At 40.0% G+C, this 15,299-nt stretch overlaps 1 protein-coding gene across 1 annotated transcript in view; it reads right to left on the bottom strand.

Moving 5' to 3' along the window:
• The window catches only part of LOC126283945 (DNA repair protein RAD50), a 238,345-nt gene that overhangs the window by 186,051 nt on the left and 36,995 nt on the right, over positions 1 to 15,299 (bottom strand). Inside the window, exons 3-5 of the mRNA XM_049982352.1 lie at positions 7,663 to 7,778; positions 7,467 to 7,579; positions 6,796 to 7,008 (exon numbers count right to left, since the gene is read on the bottom strand). Of these exons, the coding sequence (XP_049838309.1) occupies positions 6,796 to 7,008; positions 7,467 to 7,579; positions 7,663 to 7,778 (442 nt within the window). The remainder of the gene's footprint in view (positions 1 to 6,795; positions 7,009 to 7,466; positions 7,580 to 7,662; positions 7,779 to 15,299) is intronic.

Raw genomic sequence — 15,299 nt, forward strand, 5'->3', positions numbered from 1 at the left:
TTAAGTGTCTCATTTCCTAACCTAATTCTCTCAGTATCACCCGACTTAATTTGGTTACATTCCATTATCCTCGTTTTGCTTTTCTTGATGTTCATCTTATACCCTCCTTTCAAGACACAGTCCATTCCGTTCAACTGCTTTTCCAAGTCCTTTACTGTCTCTGACAGAATTACAATGCCATCGGCGAACCTCAAAGTTTTTATTTCTTCTGCATGGATTTTAATACCTACTCCGAACTTTAATTTTGTTTCCTTTATTGCTTGCTCAATATACAGATTGAATAACATCGGGGATAAGCTACAACCCTGTCTCACTCCCTTCCCAACCACTGCTTCCCTTTCATACCCCTCAACTCTAATAACTGCCATCTGGTTTCTGTACAAATTGTAAATAGCCTTTCGCTCCCTGTGTTTTATCCCTGTCACCTTCAGAATTTGAAAGAGAGTATTCCAGTCAACATTGTCAAAAGCTTTCTCTAAGTCTACAAATGCTAGAAACATAGGTTTGCCTTTCCTTAATCTTTCTTCTAACATAAGTCATAGGGTCAGTATTGCCTGACATGTTCCAACATTTCTACCAAATCCAAACTGATCTTCCCCGAGGTCGGCTTCTATCAGTTTTTCCATTCGTCTGTAAAGAACTCGCGTTAGTATTTTGCAGCTGTGACTTATTAAATTGACAGTTCGGTAATTTTCACATCTGTCTACACCCGCTTTCTTTGGGATTGGAATTATTATATTCTTCTTGAAGTCTGAGGGTATTCCGCTTGTCTCATACATCTTGCTCACCAGATGGTAGAGTTTTGTCAGGATTGTCTCTCCCAAGGTTGTTAGTAGTTCTAATGAAATGTTGTCTACTCCCGGGGCCTTGTTTCGACTCAGGTCTTTCAGTGGTCTGTCAAACTCTTTACGCAATAACATATCTCCCCTTTCATCTTCATCTACATCCTCTTCCATTTCCATAATATTGTCCTCATGTACATCGCCCTTGTATAGGCGCTCTATATACTCTTTCCACCTTTCTGCTTTCCCTTCTTTGCTTAGAACTGGGTTTCCATGAAAGCTCTTAATATTCATGCAAGTGGTTCTCCTTTCTCCAGAGGTCTCTTTAATTTTCCTGTAGGCAGTATCTATCTTACCCCTACTGAGATAAGCCTCTACATCCTTACATCTGTCCTCTAGCCATCCCCGATTAGCCATTTTGCACGTCCTGTCAATATCATTTTTAAGACGTTTGTATTTGTTTTTGCCTGCTTCATTTACTGCATTTCTATATTTTCTCCTTTCAACAATTAAATTCAATATTTCTTCTGTTACTCAAGGGTTTCTAGTAGCCCTTGTCTTATTACCTATTTGATCCTCTGCTGCCTTCACTATTTCATCCCTCAAAGCTACCCATTCTTCTTCTACTGTATTTCTTTCCCCCATTCCTGTCAATTGATCCCTAATGCTCTCCCTGAAACTCTGTACAATCTCTGGTTCTTTCAGTTCATCCAAGTCCCATCTTCTTAAATTCCCACCTTTTTGCAGTTTCTTTAGTTTTAATCTACAGTTCATAACCAATAGATTGTGGTCAGAGTCCACATCTGCCCCTGGAAATATCTTACAATTTAAAACCTGGTTCGTAAATCTCTGCCTTACCATTATACACTCCTGGAAATTGAAAAAAGAACACATTGACACCGGTGTGTCTGACCCACCATACTTGCTCTGGACACTGAGAGAGGGCTGTACAAGCAATGATCACACGCACGGCACAGCGGACACACCAGGAACCGCGGCGTTGGCCGTCAAATGGCGCTAGCTGCGCAGCATTTGTGCACCGCCGCCGTCAGTGTCAGCCAGGTTGCCGTGGCATACGGAGCTCCATCGCAGTCTTTAACACTGGTAGCATGTGGCGACAGCGTGGACGTGAACCGTATGTGCAGTTGACGGACTTTGAGTGAGGGCGTATAGTGGGCATGTGGGAGGCCGGGTGGACGTACCGCCGAATTGCTCAACACGTGGGGCGTGAGGTCTCCACAGTACATCGATGTTGTCGCCAGTGGTCGGCGGAAGGTGCACGTGCCCATCGACCTGGGACCGGACCGCGGCGACGCACGGATGCACGCCAAGACCGTAGGATCCTACGCAGTGCCGTAGAGGACCGCACCGCCACTTCCCAGCAAATTAGGGACACTGTTGCTCCTGGGGTATCGGCGAGGACCATTCGCAACTGTCTCCATGAAGCTGGGCTACGGTCCCGCACACCGTTAGGCCGTCTTCCGCTCACGCTCCAACATCGTGCAGCCCGCCTCCAGTGGTGTCGCGACAGGCATGAATGGAGGGACGAATGGAGACGTGTCGTCTTCAGCGATGAGAGTCGCTTCTGCCTTGGTGCCAATGATGGTCGTATGCGTGTTTGGCGCCGTGCAGGTGAGCGCCACAATCAGGACTGCATACGACCGAGGCACACAGGGCCAACACCCGGCATCATGGTGTGGGGAGCGATCTCCTACACTGGCCGTACGCCTCTGGTGATCATCGAGGGGACACTGAATAGTGCACGGTACCTCCAAACCGTCATCGAACCCATCGTTCTACCATTCCTAGACCGCCAAGGGAACTTGCTGTTCCAACAGGACAATGCACGTCCGCATGTATCCCGTGCCACCCAACGTGCTCTAGAAGGTGTAAGTCAACTACCCTGGCCAGCAAGATCTCCGGATCTGCCCCCATTGAGCATGTTTGGGACTGGATGAAGCGTCGTCTCACGCGGTCTGCACGTCCAGCAAGAACGCTGGTCCAACTGAGGTGCCAGGTGGAAATGGCATGGCAAGCCATTCCACAGGACTACATCCAGCATCTCTACGATCGTCTCCATGGGAGAATAGCAGCCTGCATTGCTGCGAAAGGTGAATATACACTGTACTAGTGCCGACATTGTGCATACTCTGTTGCCTGTGTCTATGTGCCTGTGGTTCTGTCAGTGTGATCATGTGATGTATCTGACCCCAGGAATGTGTCAATAAAGTTTCCCCTTCCTGGGACAATGAATACACGGTGTTCTTATTTCAATTTCCAGGAGTGTATAATCTGACACCTTTTAGTATCTCCAGGGTTCTTCCATGTATACAACCTTCTTTTATGATTCTTGAACCAAGTTTTAGCTATGATTAAGATGTGCTCTGTGCAAAATTCTACCAGGCGGCTTCCTCTTTCATTTCTTAGCCCCAATCCATATTCACCTACTATGTTTCCTTCTCTCCCTTTTCCTACTGGTGAATTCCAGTCACCCATGACTATTAAATTTTCATCTCCCTTCACTACCTGAATAATTTCTTTTATCTCATCACACATTTCATTAATTTCTTCGTCATCTGCAGAGCTAGTTGCCATATAAACTTGTACTACTGTAATAGGTGTGTTCTTCGTATTTATCTTGGCCACAATAATGCGTTCACTATGCTGTTTGTAGTAGCTTACCTGCATTCCTACTTTCCTATTTATTATTAAACCTACTCCTGCATTACCCCTATTTGATTTTGTGTTTATAACCCTGTAGTCACCTGACCAGAAGTCTTGTTCCTCCTGCCACCGAACTTCACTAATTCCCACTATATCTAACTTTAACCTATCCATTTCCCTTTTTAAATTTTCTAACCTACCTGCCCAATTAAGGGATCTGACATTCCACGCTCCGATCTGTAGAACGCCAGTTTTTTTTCTCCTGATAACAACGTCCTCTTGAGTAGTCCCCGTCCGGAGATCCGAATGGGGGACTATTTTACCTCCGGAATATTTTACCCAAGAGGACGCCATCATCATTTAATCATACAGTAAAGCTGCATGCCCTCGGGAAAAATTACTGCTGCAGTTTCCCCTTGCTTTCAGCCATTCACAGTACCAGAACAGCAAGGCCATTTTGGTTAAAGTTCAAGGTCAGATCAGTCAATCATCCAGACTGTTGCCCCTGCATCTACTGAAAAGGCTGCTGCCCCTCTTCAGGAACCACACGTTTGTCTGGCCTCTCAACAGATACCCCTCCGTTGTGGTTGCACCTTCGGTATGGCTATCTGTATCGTTGAGACACGCGAGCCTCTCCACCAACGGCAAGTTCCATGGTTCATGAGGGGGTTCATGGGATGACAAAGTAAATATTCCTGAATTCCAATCAAGAACAACTGCCAAGTTGACAAACACAGAAGTAGATATCCTCAGTGTAGCAAAGCAGCTTATATCACTTAATAAAGGCAAGGACTCCGATCCAGATTGTATACCAGTAAGGTTTCTTTCAGAGTATCCTGATACAAGCGCTCCATATTTAGCAATTATATACAACTGCTTGCTTGAAGAAAGATCTGCACCTTAAGGCTGGAAAATTGCTCATGTCACAATAATAACCAAAACGGGAAGTAGGTATAATCTGCTGAATTACAGGCCATATCACTAACGTCGATTTGCAGTAGGGTTTTGGAACATGTACTGTGCTCTAACATTATGAAGTATCTCAAAGAAAACAATTTATTGACACACAGTCAGCAAGGGTTCAGAAAATATCTTTCTTGTGAAACACAAGTAGCTCTTTATACTAATGAAGTTATAAGTGCTATAGACAGGGGATTTCAAATTGATTCCATATTTTTAGATTTACAGAAGGTTTTCGACACCATTCCTCACAAGCGTCTTCTATCCAAACTGAGTGCCTATGGAGTATCGCCTCAGTTGTGCGACTGGATTCGCGATTTCCAGTCAGAAAGGTCACAGTTCGTAGTAATAGATGGAAAGTCATTGAGTAAAACAGAAGTAATATCCGGCGTACCCCAAGGAAGTGTTATAGGCCCACCATTGTTCCTAGTCTATATTAATGACATAGGAGACAAGCTGAGTAGCCATCTTTGATTGTTTGCAGATGATGCTGTCGTTTACTACCTTGTAAAGTCATCGGACGACCAAAACAAATTGCAAAATGATTTAGATAAGATATCTGCATGGTATGAAAAATGGCAATAGACCCTGAATAAAAAAAAAGTGTGAAGTTATTCACATGAGTACTAAAAGAAATCGGCTAAATTTCGATTACGCGATAAGTCACACAAATCTGAAGGCTGTAAATTCAACTAAATACTTAGTAATAACAATTACAGGTAACCTAAATTGGAAAGATCACATAGATAATGTTGTGTGTAGAGCAAACCAAAGACTGCGAAACACTGGCAGAACACTTAGAACATGCAACAGTTCTACTAAAGAGAGTGCTTACACCACACTTGTCCGCCCTATTCTGGAGTATTGCTGTGCAGTGAGAAATCTGCATCAGTTGGGACTGACAGACAACACTGAAAAAATTCAAAGAAGGGCAGCTAATTTTGTATTATCACAAAATAGGCGAGATAGTGCATACAGACATGATATGTGGCAATTATTAAAACAAATGTATTTTCCATTGTGACGGGCTCTTCTCATGAAATTTCAATCACCAGTTTTCTCTTTTGATTGCCAAAACATTCTGTTGGCGCCCACCTACATTGGGAGAAATGATCATCACAATAAAATAAGAGAAATCAGGACTCCGAACAGAAAAATCTAAGTGCTCGTTTTTCCTGCGCGCTGTTTGAGAGTGGAACAGTAGAGAGACAGCTTAAAGGTGGTTCACTGAACCCTCTGCCAGGGACTTTATTGTGAACAGCAGAGTAATCACATAGATGTAGATGGGAATAACAACAATATGAACTCATGTTGTTTCTACTATTACACAAGTAAATCCATAAATCATTGCCAATTGGACATTTATGCATAAAACTCCATCATCCAAAATAGCCTGTACGCAACCTATTTAAATATGGATTAAATTAAAATGCCTGTGAATTGTCTTTTATTCATATCATAATGATACACTGCGCAAAATAAATTAAATTTAACAAAGAAATACAACTAAGTGCAAGTATATGTTGTGCCAAAAGACACCTTACTATTATGTGACACAAATATTTTAATTAACTCAGCATGATGATTCACATCAACTTTCTTCACGAATTAGAAATGTAAAGTAACAAAGAAATCATAATGTATAATGAGGATGGGTAATAATTATGATTATGATGTTGGTATTGGGGCACTCGATGGCAGCGTCACCAGTTCCCTTGCTGAACATGGCTGTAAGTTTTATACGGAGTCTCTCCTAGTAAATAATGTTACAGTGATGACGTACCAGCAAAATAGATTACGAGCTTTTTTGAGAATCACTGACAATGTAAATGCTTGAGAAGGTATGAGAAGGGTGCCAATCAACCCCCCACCCCTCCCCAGCAATAACCATCACCAAAGACCAATGCTAACAGTGTCCAACTCAATGCTGTCTCAAGAAAACATTATATCGGATGGGTGAGTCAAAAATAAGTGAAAAATTTAATTTTTAATTTTTTGAAATCTGAAATATTAAACAGATTAAAGCAAAGATATGAGAGTCCAGCTGATTGTTAAATATAAAGAAACGGGAAAGATCCAATAATATTATATTTGAAATCTGCACCCATGGGCTATGGAAGGAACATCACCACTTCCTCAAAAAGTTTAAAATCCTTGCTACACATGTACACAAGCCATAACATAATGGATTTACATTCACTCTACAAGTAATGTTCTATTAAATACAGTAAGCTGCTTTATTTTGAATGAGTTTTTATAGATGTGGGGGTTAGAAACCAGTTTCTGATTCAAAATATTAGCCACAAGTTCGTGCCTCACGAAATTAAGTTGCTCATACACAAGAATCATCACACACTAATGATGAAATATCACAGTAAGTGCAATTTACCTTTCTCCCTGGTGAGCTGAAGGAAATCCTTTTCCACATCACAAATTTCATCTAGTTTTTCTAGCAAAGGTGATAGTTTATCACTCAAGTTATCTATTTTGTCCTGAGTTACTGCCAGACGACTCTCTGCTTCTTGTAAATCCTTCTTTTTTGAAACAGTCTCATCTTTTATCTCTTGTTGTGATTTCAGAAGTTTCTCATCAGTGCTGATTTCTGCTTGTGATTCACAGTCACATAAGAAAAGCAATACATAATAAATAAATTTGATTTTCACAGAGCAAATTGCTTAGAAATTACTTGAATTTCAGCTTCACAATCCCTACAAAACCACATGAATGGAACTAAAGAATATTTCTACAGTCAACTTTGACCAAATAACTGTTTGAATTTATCATGAATGTTTTCATCAGATGGTACTGATGTCTGACACATAGGCACACTTCACATCAAAGAGACTTTACTGTTCAAGCACTGCTCTCTTTTTAGTTTGTATACACGCTGTCAGACAAACTACCAAACATGTGCCCAAACACATCCATCCGAGGTACCCACGGGTTGGCGTGTTAGAGCACGTGCGTGGTTGTGTGTGAGAGAGCAACAAAAACCCTGAAGAATTTTAGCTACATACATTAATTTGACAGAATACTTAGCTCAGATGACAACTGACTGACCTGTATTTACTGCTTTCCTAAGATCTCTAATGTGTTCCAAACATTTATTAAGTTTTGTTGCATCGAATATGGAATCAAACTTCTCCTTGAGTTTCTTTCCCTCATCCATTGGCCTACAAAGACAAAAAAAAAAAAATTAACTTTCCTCATAATCCAGTACCTCAGAGATGTATCAACAGTCTATATATATACTGACCAGTTAGAATCTTCTTGATGGCAAAATATAACATTGCTCAGAACAGCTTTTGATACACCAAAAACATGAGACATTTCTAAATTTACATCAATGCACCGTCCACCAACCTGTACAACCTGTGAAGAAAAGCATATGGTTCACATGCAATATGAGAAACAAACTAATTTAATGATAAAGTAAGAAGAGTCTCAGTAATGTTGAAAATATAAACAGTGCATCAAGCACAATGAAAAGAACAAATATTTCTCTCTTTTTCTTACCTGAGACTATACTTGCAGAGACATTAAATGGAAAGTTTCAAAATGTCAACATCTGGCACTTCAGATTCCCATGAAAAGTACATTTATGACAGACAGCCAGGACTACAAAAACAAATATTGTTGCATTTTTTTGGTATTCATTGAGAGTAAGGCAAATTGTCCTGTGCTTGCAACACAGATAGCACTGGTATCAATGAAATATTATTTTTGTTATGCTGTTACATGTTTCACAATCAATTATCATCTGAACTGTAGAGTAATTTTTTTAAAAAGTTGTTTTGCGTGAATTTCATTTGATTGAATAAAATGGAATAATATCCCAAGGTAAAGTTCTTTCTTTCTTTCTTTTTTTTCCACAAATGAAAATTCTTGTAGAGTGGCAAACATTTATTATCAACCTGATAATCAGTTTTAAACAGTTGAGAACTGGGAGACTGAATTCACATGTAGCTGTACATAATTTTTAAGATGACCCACATGAAGGATGCTCCATACAATATTGGATGATCTACAATAAAAGGTGTATGAACTAGTTCTCATAATGTTGGAAAGAGATTGTACCGGACTGATCAGACACAACAAAACATTTTCCCATGACAAAATCACGTTTTTTTAAAAAACGAAGGGACGTGTTAACTCTCTGATGAAATTCACATTTTCATCATTTGGTTCACAGAAAGAACCATATAATGTATAATCATGGCAAGAAGCGAAACGAACAAAAACTTTCTTTAGGTTTCACTTTGTTACAACCTTTTATATGTTCAGTATTAACACGACCTACTGAAGATGATACAGAGGTGCCGAAATGTTTTGATAAAAAGATAAAACAGTGTTTTTGTGTAAAAGCAAAACCTACAACTTACCTGTAAGATTTACTCTCTTAATTAGTTAGATTTTTGCTTGAGAACTTACAGTAAAACAGGGAACTGTCGAAAACTAGAACTAAAAGGAAATATAAAGGAAATGTGGCTGGGTGGTCAAAGAATAATAAATATGTTCTCAAACACTGCCAGTATTATGCGTGTCATACCCAGTTCTAAGCAAAGAAAGGAAAGCAGAAAGATGGAAGGAGTATATAGAGGGTCTATACAAGGGCGATATACTTGAGGAGAACATTATGGAAATGGAAGAGGATGTAGATGAAGATGAAAGGGGAGATATGATATCGCGTAAAGAGTTTGACAGAGCACTGAAAGACCTGAGTCGAAACAAGGCCCTGGGAGTAGACAACATTTCATTAGAACTACTGACAACCTTGGGAGAGACAGTCCTGACAAAACTCTACCATCTGGTGAGCAAGATCTATGAGAAAGGCGAAATACCCTCAGACTTCAAGAAGAATATAATAATTCCAATCCCAAAGAAAGCAGGTGTTGACAGATGTGAAAATTACCGAACTATCAGTTTAATAAGTCACAGCTGCAAAATACTAACGCGAATTCTTTACAGACGAATGTAAAAACTGGTAGAAGTCGACCTTGTAGAAGATCAGTTTGGATTCCGTAGAAATGTTGGAACACGTGAGGCAATACCGACCCTTAGAAGAGAGATTAAGGAAAGGCAAACCTATGTTTCTAGCATTTGTAGACTTAGAGAAAGCTTTTGAAAACGTGGACTGGAATACTCTATTTCAAATTCTGAAGGTGGCAGGGGTAAAATACAGTGAGCGAAAGGCTATTTACAATTTATACGGAAAGCAGATGGCAGTTATAAGAGTCGAGGGACACGAAAGGGAAGCAGTGGTTGGGAAGGGAGTGAGACAGGTTGTAGCCTTTTCCTCGATGTTATTCAATCTGTATATTGAGCAAGCAGTGAAGAAAAAAAAGATTCAGAGTAGGTATTAAAATCCATGGAGAAGAAATAAAAGCTATGAGGTTCGCCGATGACATTGTAATTCTGTCAGAGAGAGCAAAGGACTTGGAAGAGCAGTTGAACTGAATGGATAGTGTCTCGAAAGGAGGATATAAGATGAACGTCAACAAAAGCAAAACGAGGATAATGGAATGTAGTCGAATTAAGTCGAGTGGTGCTGAGGGAATTAGATTAGGAAATGATACACTTAAAGTAGTAAAGGAATTTTGCTATTTGGGGAGCAAAATAACTGATTATGGTCCAAGTAGAGAGGATATAAAATGTAGACTGGCAATGGCAAGGAAATCATTTCTGAAGAAGAGAAATTTGTTAACACTGAGTATAGTTATTTAAGCATCAGGAAGTCATTTCTGAAAGTATTTGTATGGAGTGTAGCCATGTATGGAAGTGAAACATGGACGATAAATAGTTTGGACAAGAAGTGAATAGAAGCTTTTGAAATGTGGTGCTACAGAAGAATGCTGAAGATTAGATGGGTTGATCACATAACTAATGAGGTGGTATTGAATAGAATTGGAGATAAGAGGAGTTTGTGACTTAACTTGACTAAAAAGTGGGATCAGTTGATAGGACATGTTCTGAGGCATCAAGGGATCACCAATTTAGTATTGGAGGGGAGCGTGGAGGGTAAAAATCATAGAGTGAGTCCAAGACATGAATACACTAAGCACATTCAGAAAGATTTAGGTTGCAGTAGTTACTGGGAGATGAAGAAGCTTGCACAGGATAGAGTAGCATGGAGAGCTGCATCAAACCAGTCTCAGGACTGAAGACAACAACAATAATAACAACAACAACAACGGCCAGCAGCTCAACAGTACGCACTCCTATTTGTTTGACCCTTTGTCAGCTTCCAGGAGAAAAAAAAACCCAAAAGTTTTTAATCATTCTCAATATATTGATGGAGAGCTGTCTTGACAGTCTATTGGTTGGCATCCATCACTGTCATTAATGGTGCATATGAAACTTTTCGAGACCTTGTCAAGAAAATCGCTCCACGGCACATACCTAGAGGGTGCCGCACCCAGTATATCGCTGGACTCAATGGTAGCAGCAAGGAAGCTCTGAAAAAGTATGAAGAACTCTACAATAAGGACCCCTTCTCAGAGGAAACGATCCAGGCAGGTGAGGTACTGATGTCTGGTATCTCCGAAGCGAAAAAGGAAAAGTGGTGTAACCTCCTACATGAGACGGACATGAAGCACAGCAGTAGGAAAGCATGGAAACTGGTCAAAAGTCTGAACAGTGACCCAACAGAACCACAACCAAATTACAGTTAAGTTACACCTGATCAGATAGCTCACCAACTACTCATGAACGGAAAAACTAAAAGGAAGATCAGGAATGGCAAAATTAAAAGAAAATTGAACAAGGGTATTAGCTTCCTAGCTCGCCCATTCTTCATTCAGGAGCTACAAGATGTATCAATGATTTGAAAAACAATAAGGCCGCTGGCCTCTACGATCTGAGATCTGAGCAAATTAAACATTTTGGACCGGGAGTACAAGCATGGATCCTAGAGCTAATGAATAACTGTATTACAACAATGCAAATTCCTAAACTGTGGAGGAAAGCTAGGGTTATTGCGTTACTAAAACCAGGGAAAGACCCAGCTGAAGCTAAAAATTTCCGGCCTGTCTCACTGCTTTGTCATTTATTTAAAGTGCTTGAGCAAATGATCCTCAAACGCATGTGGACAAAGCCCTCATTAACGAACAAGCTGGATTTCGACCAGGAAAATCATGCTGTGGCCAAATCCTTGATCTTACACAGTACATCGAAGACAGCTATCAGAGAGGAGAAGTAACTGGGCTCGCATTCCTGGATCTCAGTGCTGCATATGACACAGTTAACCATAAGTTGCTTACCCAGAAAGTGTATAATGTCACTAAGGACTACACCCTTTCTATGTTCGTGCAATGCATGCTACAGAACAGACGCTACTATGTAACCTTACAATCAAACAACAGCCGATGGAGGACACAGAAAAATGGACTTGCACAGGGTAGTGCCTTGGCTCCAATATTATTTAACATCTATATCAATGATCTTCCCATCAGCAATAACCCGAGCTTTCCTCCACAGTTCATATATGCTGATGATGCAGCAGTGGCCACACAGGATAAAACCTTTGAACAAGTGGAGGAGAATCTCACAGGAGCCTTAACAGAACTTGCTACCTATTACTGCTACTAGCACCACATCGCCTTAAAGCGGCTATGTGTAGCATACAAAATATTGCACCATAATCTAAGGACAAAATTAAAGTAGCTTTTCCAAACTTTGTCAACATATGCTTCAGTATATTAATGTTTAAATTATTAAATCTCAAAGTGATCAGATGAATATGTTTCCCTAAAAACATTGTTTTAAGGGAAAAAAACAAATGGTGCTAAATAATAAAGGTAGAAAGCCAAAAATTGTGGAGAATGTGCAAATGTATGTCAAAATAAACTCTTACAAGTCTCAACCTGACCGCAGCAATAATTTGGTCAAAATCGACATTTTTATGAAAAATTGAAGGCGCTAAATATCAGACTTAGAAAGATCAAAATTGGTACAAAGTGTTAGTTTGATATAAAAATCTTAACTATGTGCCATTAAGCTACCTCTAATAGTTCTCACGTAATTTACTAAAAGCTAAATGTGGAACAAAAACATCCTTATCTGTAACAGATTAAGTACCATTTACATTAATGATAGAAATTTCTGATTACAGCACCTGATTACATCCATTAAATAGTGAAGATCTAACAAGAACTAATTTCAAGACTTCGATGTAAATAACAATCAATACAGGGTCTCTTAAAGATGCAGTTGTCAGTTCTAGAAATTCTAGTCAGCAAAGTTTAAATGCAGTACAGATAAAACCTTTTCTGTGATTAAACCCAACTTAACTCCATTCAAGTAAAACTTACAAAGATTGTAAACTGATTCATGATCAAATTATTAAATTATACAGTCCAAGAAAATGGTCATTTAGATGCTATTACCCAGGGATAGTGCAGATGATGGCAAATGTTCCGTTTGGCCATCCACTGCAACCATATGTAAATATGGCTGAGAGGCAGTACCACTACATTTCACACCCCGCTATCATATGGTCTGCGTCAGTCAAATGCTGGCTTACACGCTGCCTCGGATGGTGTCACAGCCATGTTTTCGGTACGAACAGGAAGTGAACTTGCAAGTACTGTACACTGTCCTGGATCATTTAGGTTTCACGGAAGTAACAGCTTGTATGCTGCTCATAATGTTAACAAAACTACGTGACAAGTGTGATATTATTTTCCAATTACCTTTGATTACTAGAAGTCAGGGTGAAAGACCATTTAATAGGAACTTACAGTACAGCTTGTCTCTGAAACGCTCATATTGCTGTTTATGATAGAGAATTCAGTACTACTATTATTATTATTATTATTATTATTAATCGTCAGGAATATAACTACGTTTGGGTGTGAAACTACTTACTTATTACATGAATCAGTTAGAACTCAAAACTCATATTTATAATCACCGTTCCTGCTCCCACTGACAAGGGAACCTCCCCATCGCACCCCTCTCAGATATAGTTATAAGTTGGCACAGTGGATAGGCCTTGAAAAACTGAACACAGATCAATCGAGAAAACAGGAAGAAGTTGTGTGGAACTATGAAAAAATAAGCAAAATATACAAACTGAGAAGTCCATGTGCAAGATAGGCAACATCTAGGATAATGAAAGCATAGGTGCACCGTGAGCAGCTGTGGAACGTGACGTCCTTGGTTGATGTCTTCCCGTGAGTGATTAAGTTTACTTTTTTTATTTTCGTAAAGTTATGATCTGTCCGTTCGGTCATTGATGTCTCTGTTCACTGTAATAAGTTTAGTGTCAGTGTTTTGCGACCGCGCCGCAAAACAGTGCAATTAGTTGACGAAAGGTCGTGCCTCTTCAATGGGCACCAAAAACATTTAATCGCAAGGTCATAGGTCAACCGATTCCTCCACAGGAAAACATGTCTGATATATTCTATAAGACACTGGTGACGGCATGTGCGTCACATGACAGGAATATGTTGTCAACCCATCTAACTTGTACGCTTGGCGAATGGGTAAAAAAATTCGTCTACCTTTCCCGATTTAGGTTTTCTTGTGGATGCAATAATCACTCCCAAAAAAGTGATGAAAACATAAAAGTTTGTGACATAAACTGAAAATAAAAAATTAAACTTTCCGCTTGAGGGAAGACTCGAACCAAGAACCTCTCGTTCCACATCTGCTCACGCTAACCACAGGACCACAGCGCTCCTGAGCTCACCCACTCCTTGATGTTGCCTATCTTGCGCATGGACTACTCAGTCTGTATATTTTGCTTATTTTTTCATAGTTCCACACAACTACTTTCTTGATTGATCTGTGTTCAGATTTTCAAGGCCTGTCCACTGTGCCAACTTATAATTAAATGTGAGGGGGGTGTGATTGGGAGGTTCCCTTGTGAGTAAACAGAGAGTACTTTCAATGAGCACAAGAAGAATGTGGACTTGCAGACTGGAAATTATGGTCAGTATGTTCTCCATCGCTTTCTGACACACCACAAAAAGAATTATCAGGCTCTCGTAAAAGAGGGCAACACAATATAATTAAATCAATATTCTTATTCCAACCACCGTGCCACACATTGTGCATTGGCCAGGAAATTGAACAGAGAAAGTGACCGGTATAAAACAGCAAACTTGGTAGGCATTAACAGGTTACCGAAGTGAAGTATCCTGAAACCAGTGTGAGAACAGTGCTAAGATTTGTTCACGAGTGTGGAAACTAAACTGTGAATGTTAGCAACTTAACCTTGATCGTGACAGGAGGAGGGAAGAAGACGACACTACATAACAGCTACCAACAGCATCGAAATGAGAAGACGATGCTGTATCATCAGGGAGCTGCATGGAACTGCGAGTTACTTACAAGTTACTGCCCATGCTCACCGGTGTCCAGCCCCCTCTGGAACTACTGCAGTGGGAGATACTCGCCGCCATCATCGCCTTCTTACTCGCAATGCGTCGCATCACACTTGCTGACACACCGCGCTGGCATCGATCGTCAAGGTCCAGCAATTAAGTTAAGTTAAGAATATTTTAAGTATTTGTTAGCTCCTTGCAATAGCCTACTAACAATCGAAAGTATTGATGGGAATAATATGGAAGTTAAGATGGAACCAGTCTCTGACGATGAATCCCCAGAATCAGAAACCGAAATTAATGAGGATGGTTCTGTCAAAGTAATAAATGCAAAATCAAAGTGTGATTTGTCAAAAGTAGAAGTGTAAATAATACCACAGAAAGAATCAGAATTCTATGAGCCTCAACATGAATAGGATAGCTGTGGGGAAGCGAAGTAGCAAGCAGTTGTGCTTAAGTATCAGAGGTAGTCTCCAAAAAGCAAAATGCCATTGTGTAAAAGAGAGCATGATTTCACAGGGCCGGCAATTGTATCTGAATAAAAATGAATTTGCCATTGGAGAGG

This window comes from Schistocerca gregaria, chromosome 8 (assembly GCF_023897955.1).
Source record: "Schistocerca gregaria isolate iqSchGreg1 chromosome 8, iqSchGreg1.2, whole genome shotgun sequence".
In the NCBI taxonomy this organism is placed as follows: Eukaryota; Metazoa; Arthropoda; class Insecta; order Orthoptera; family Acrididae; genus Schistocerca; species Schistocerca gregaria.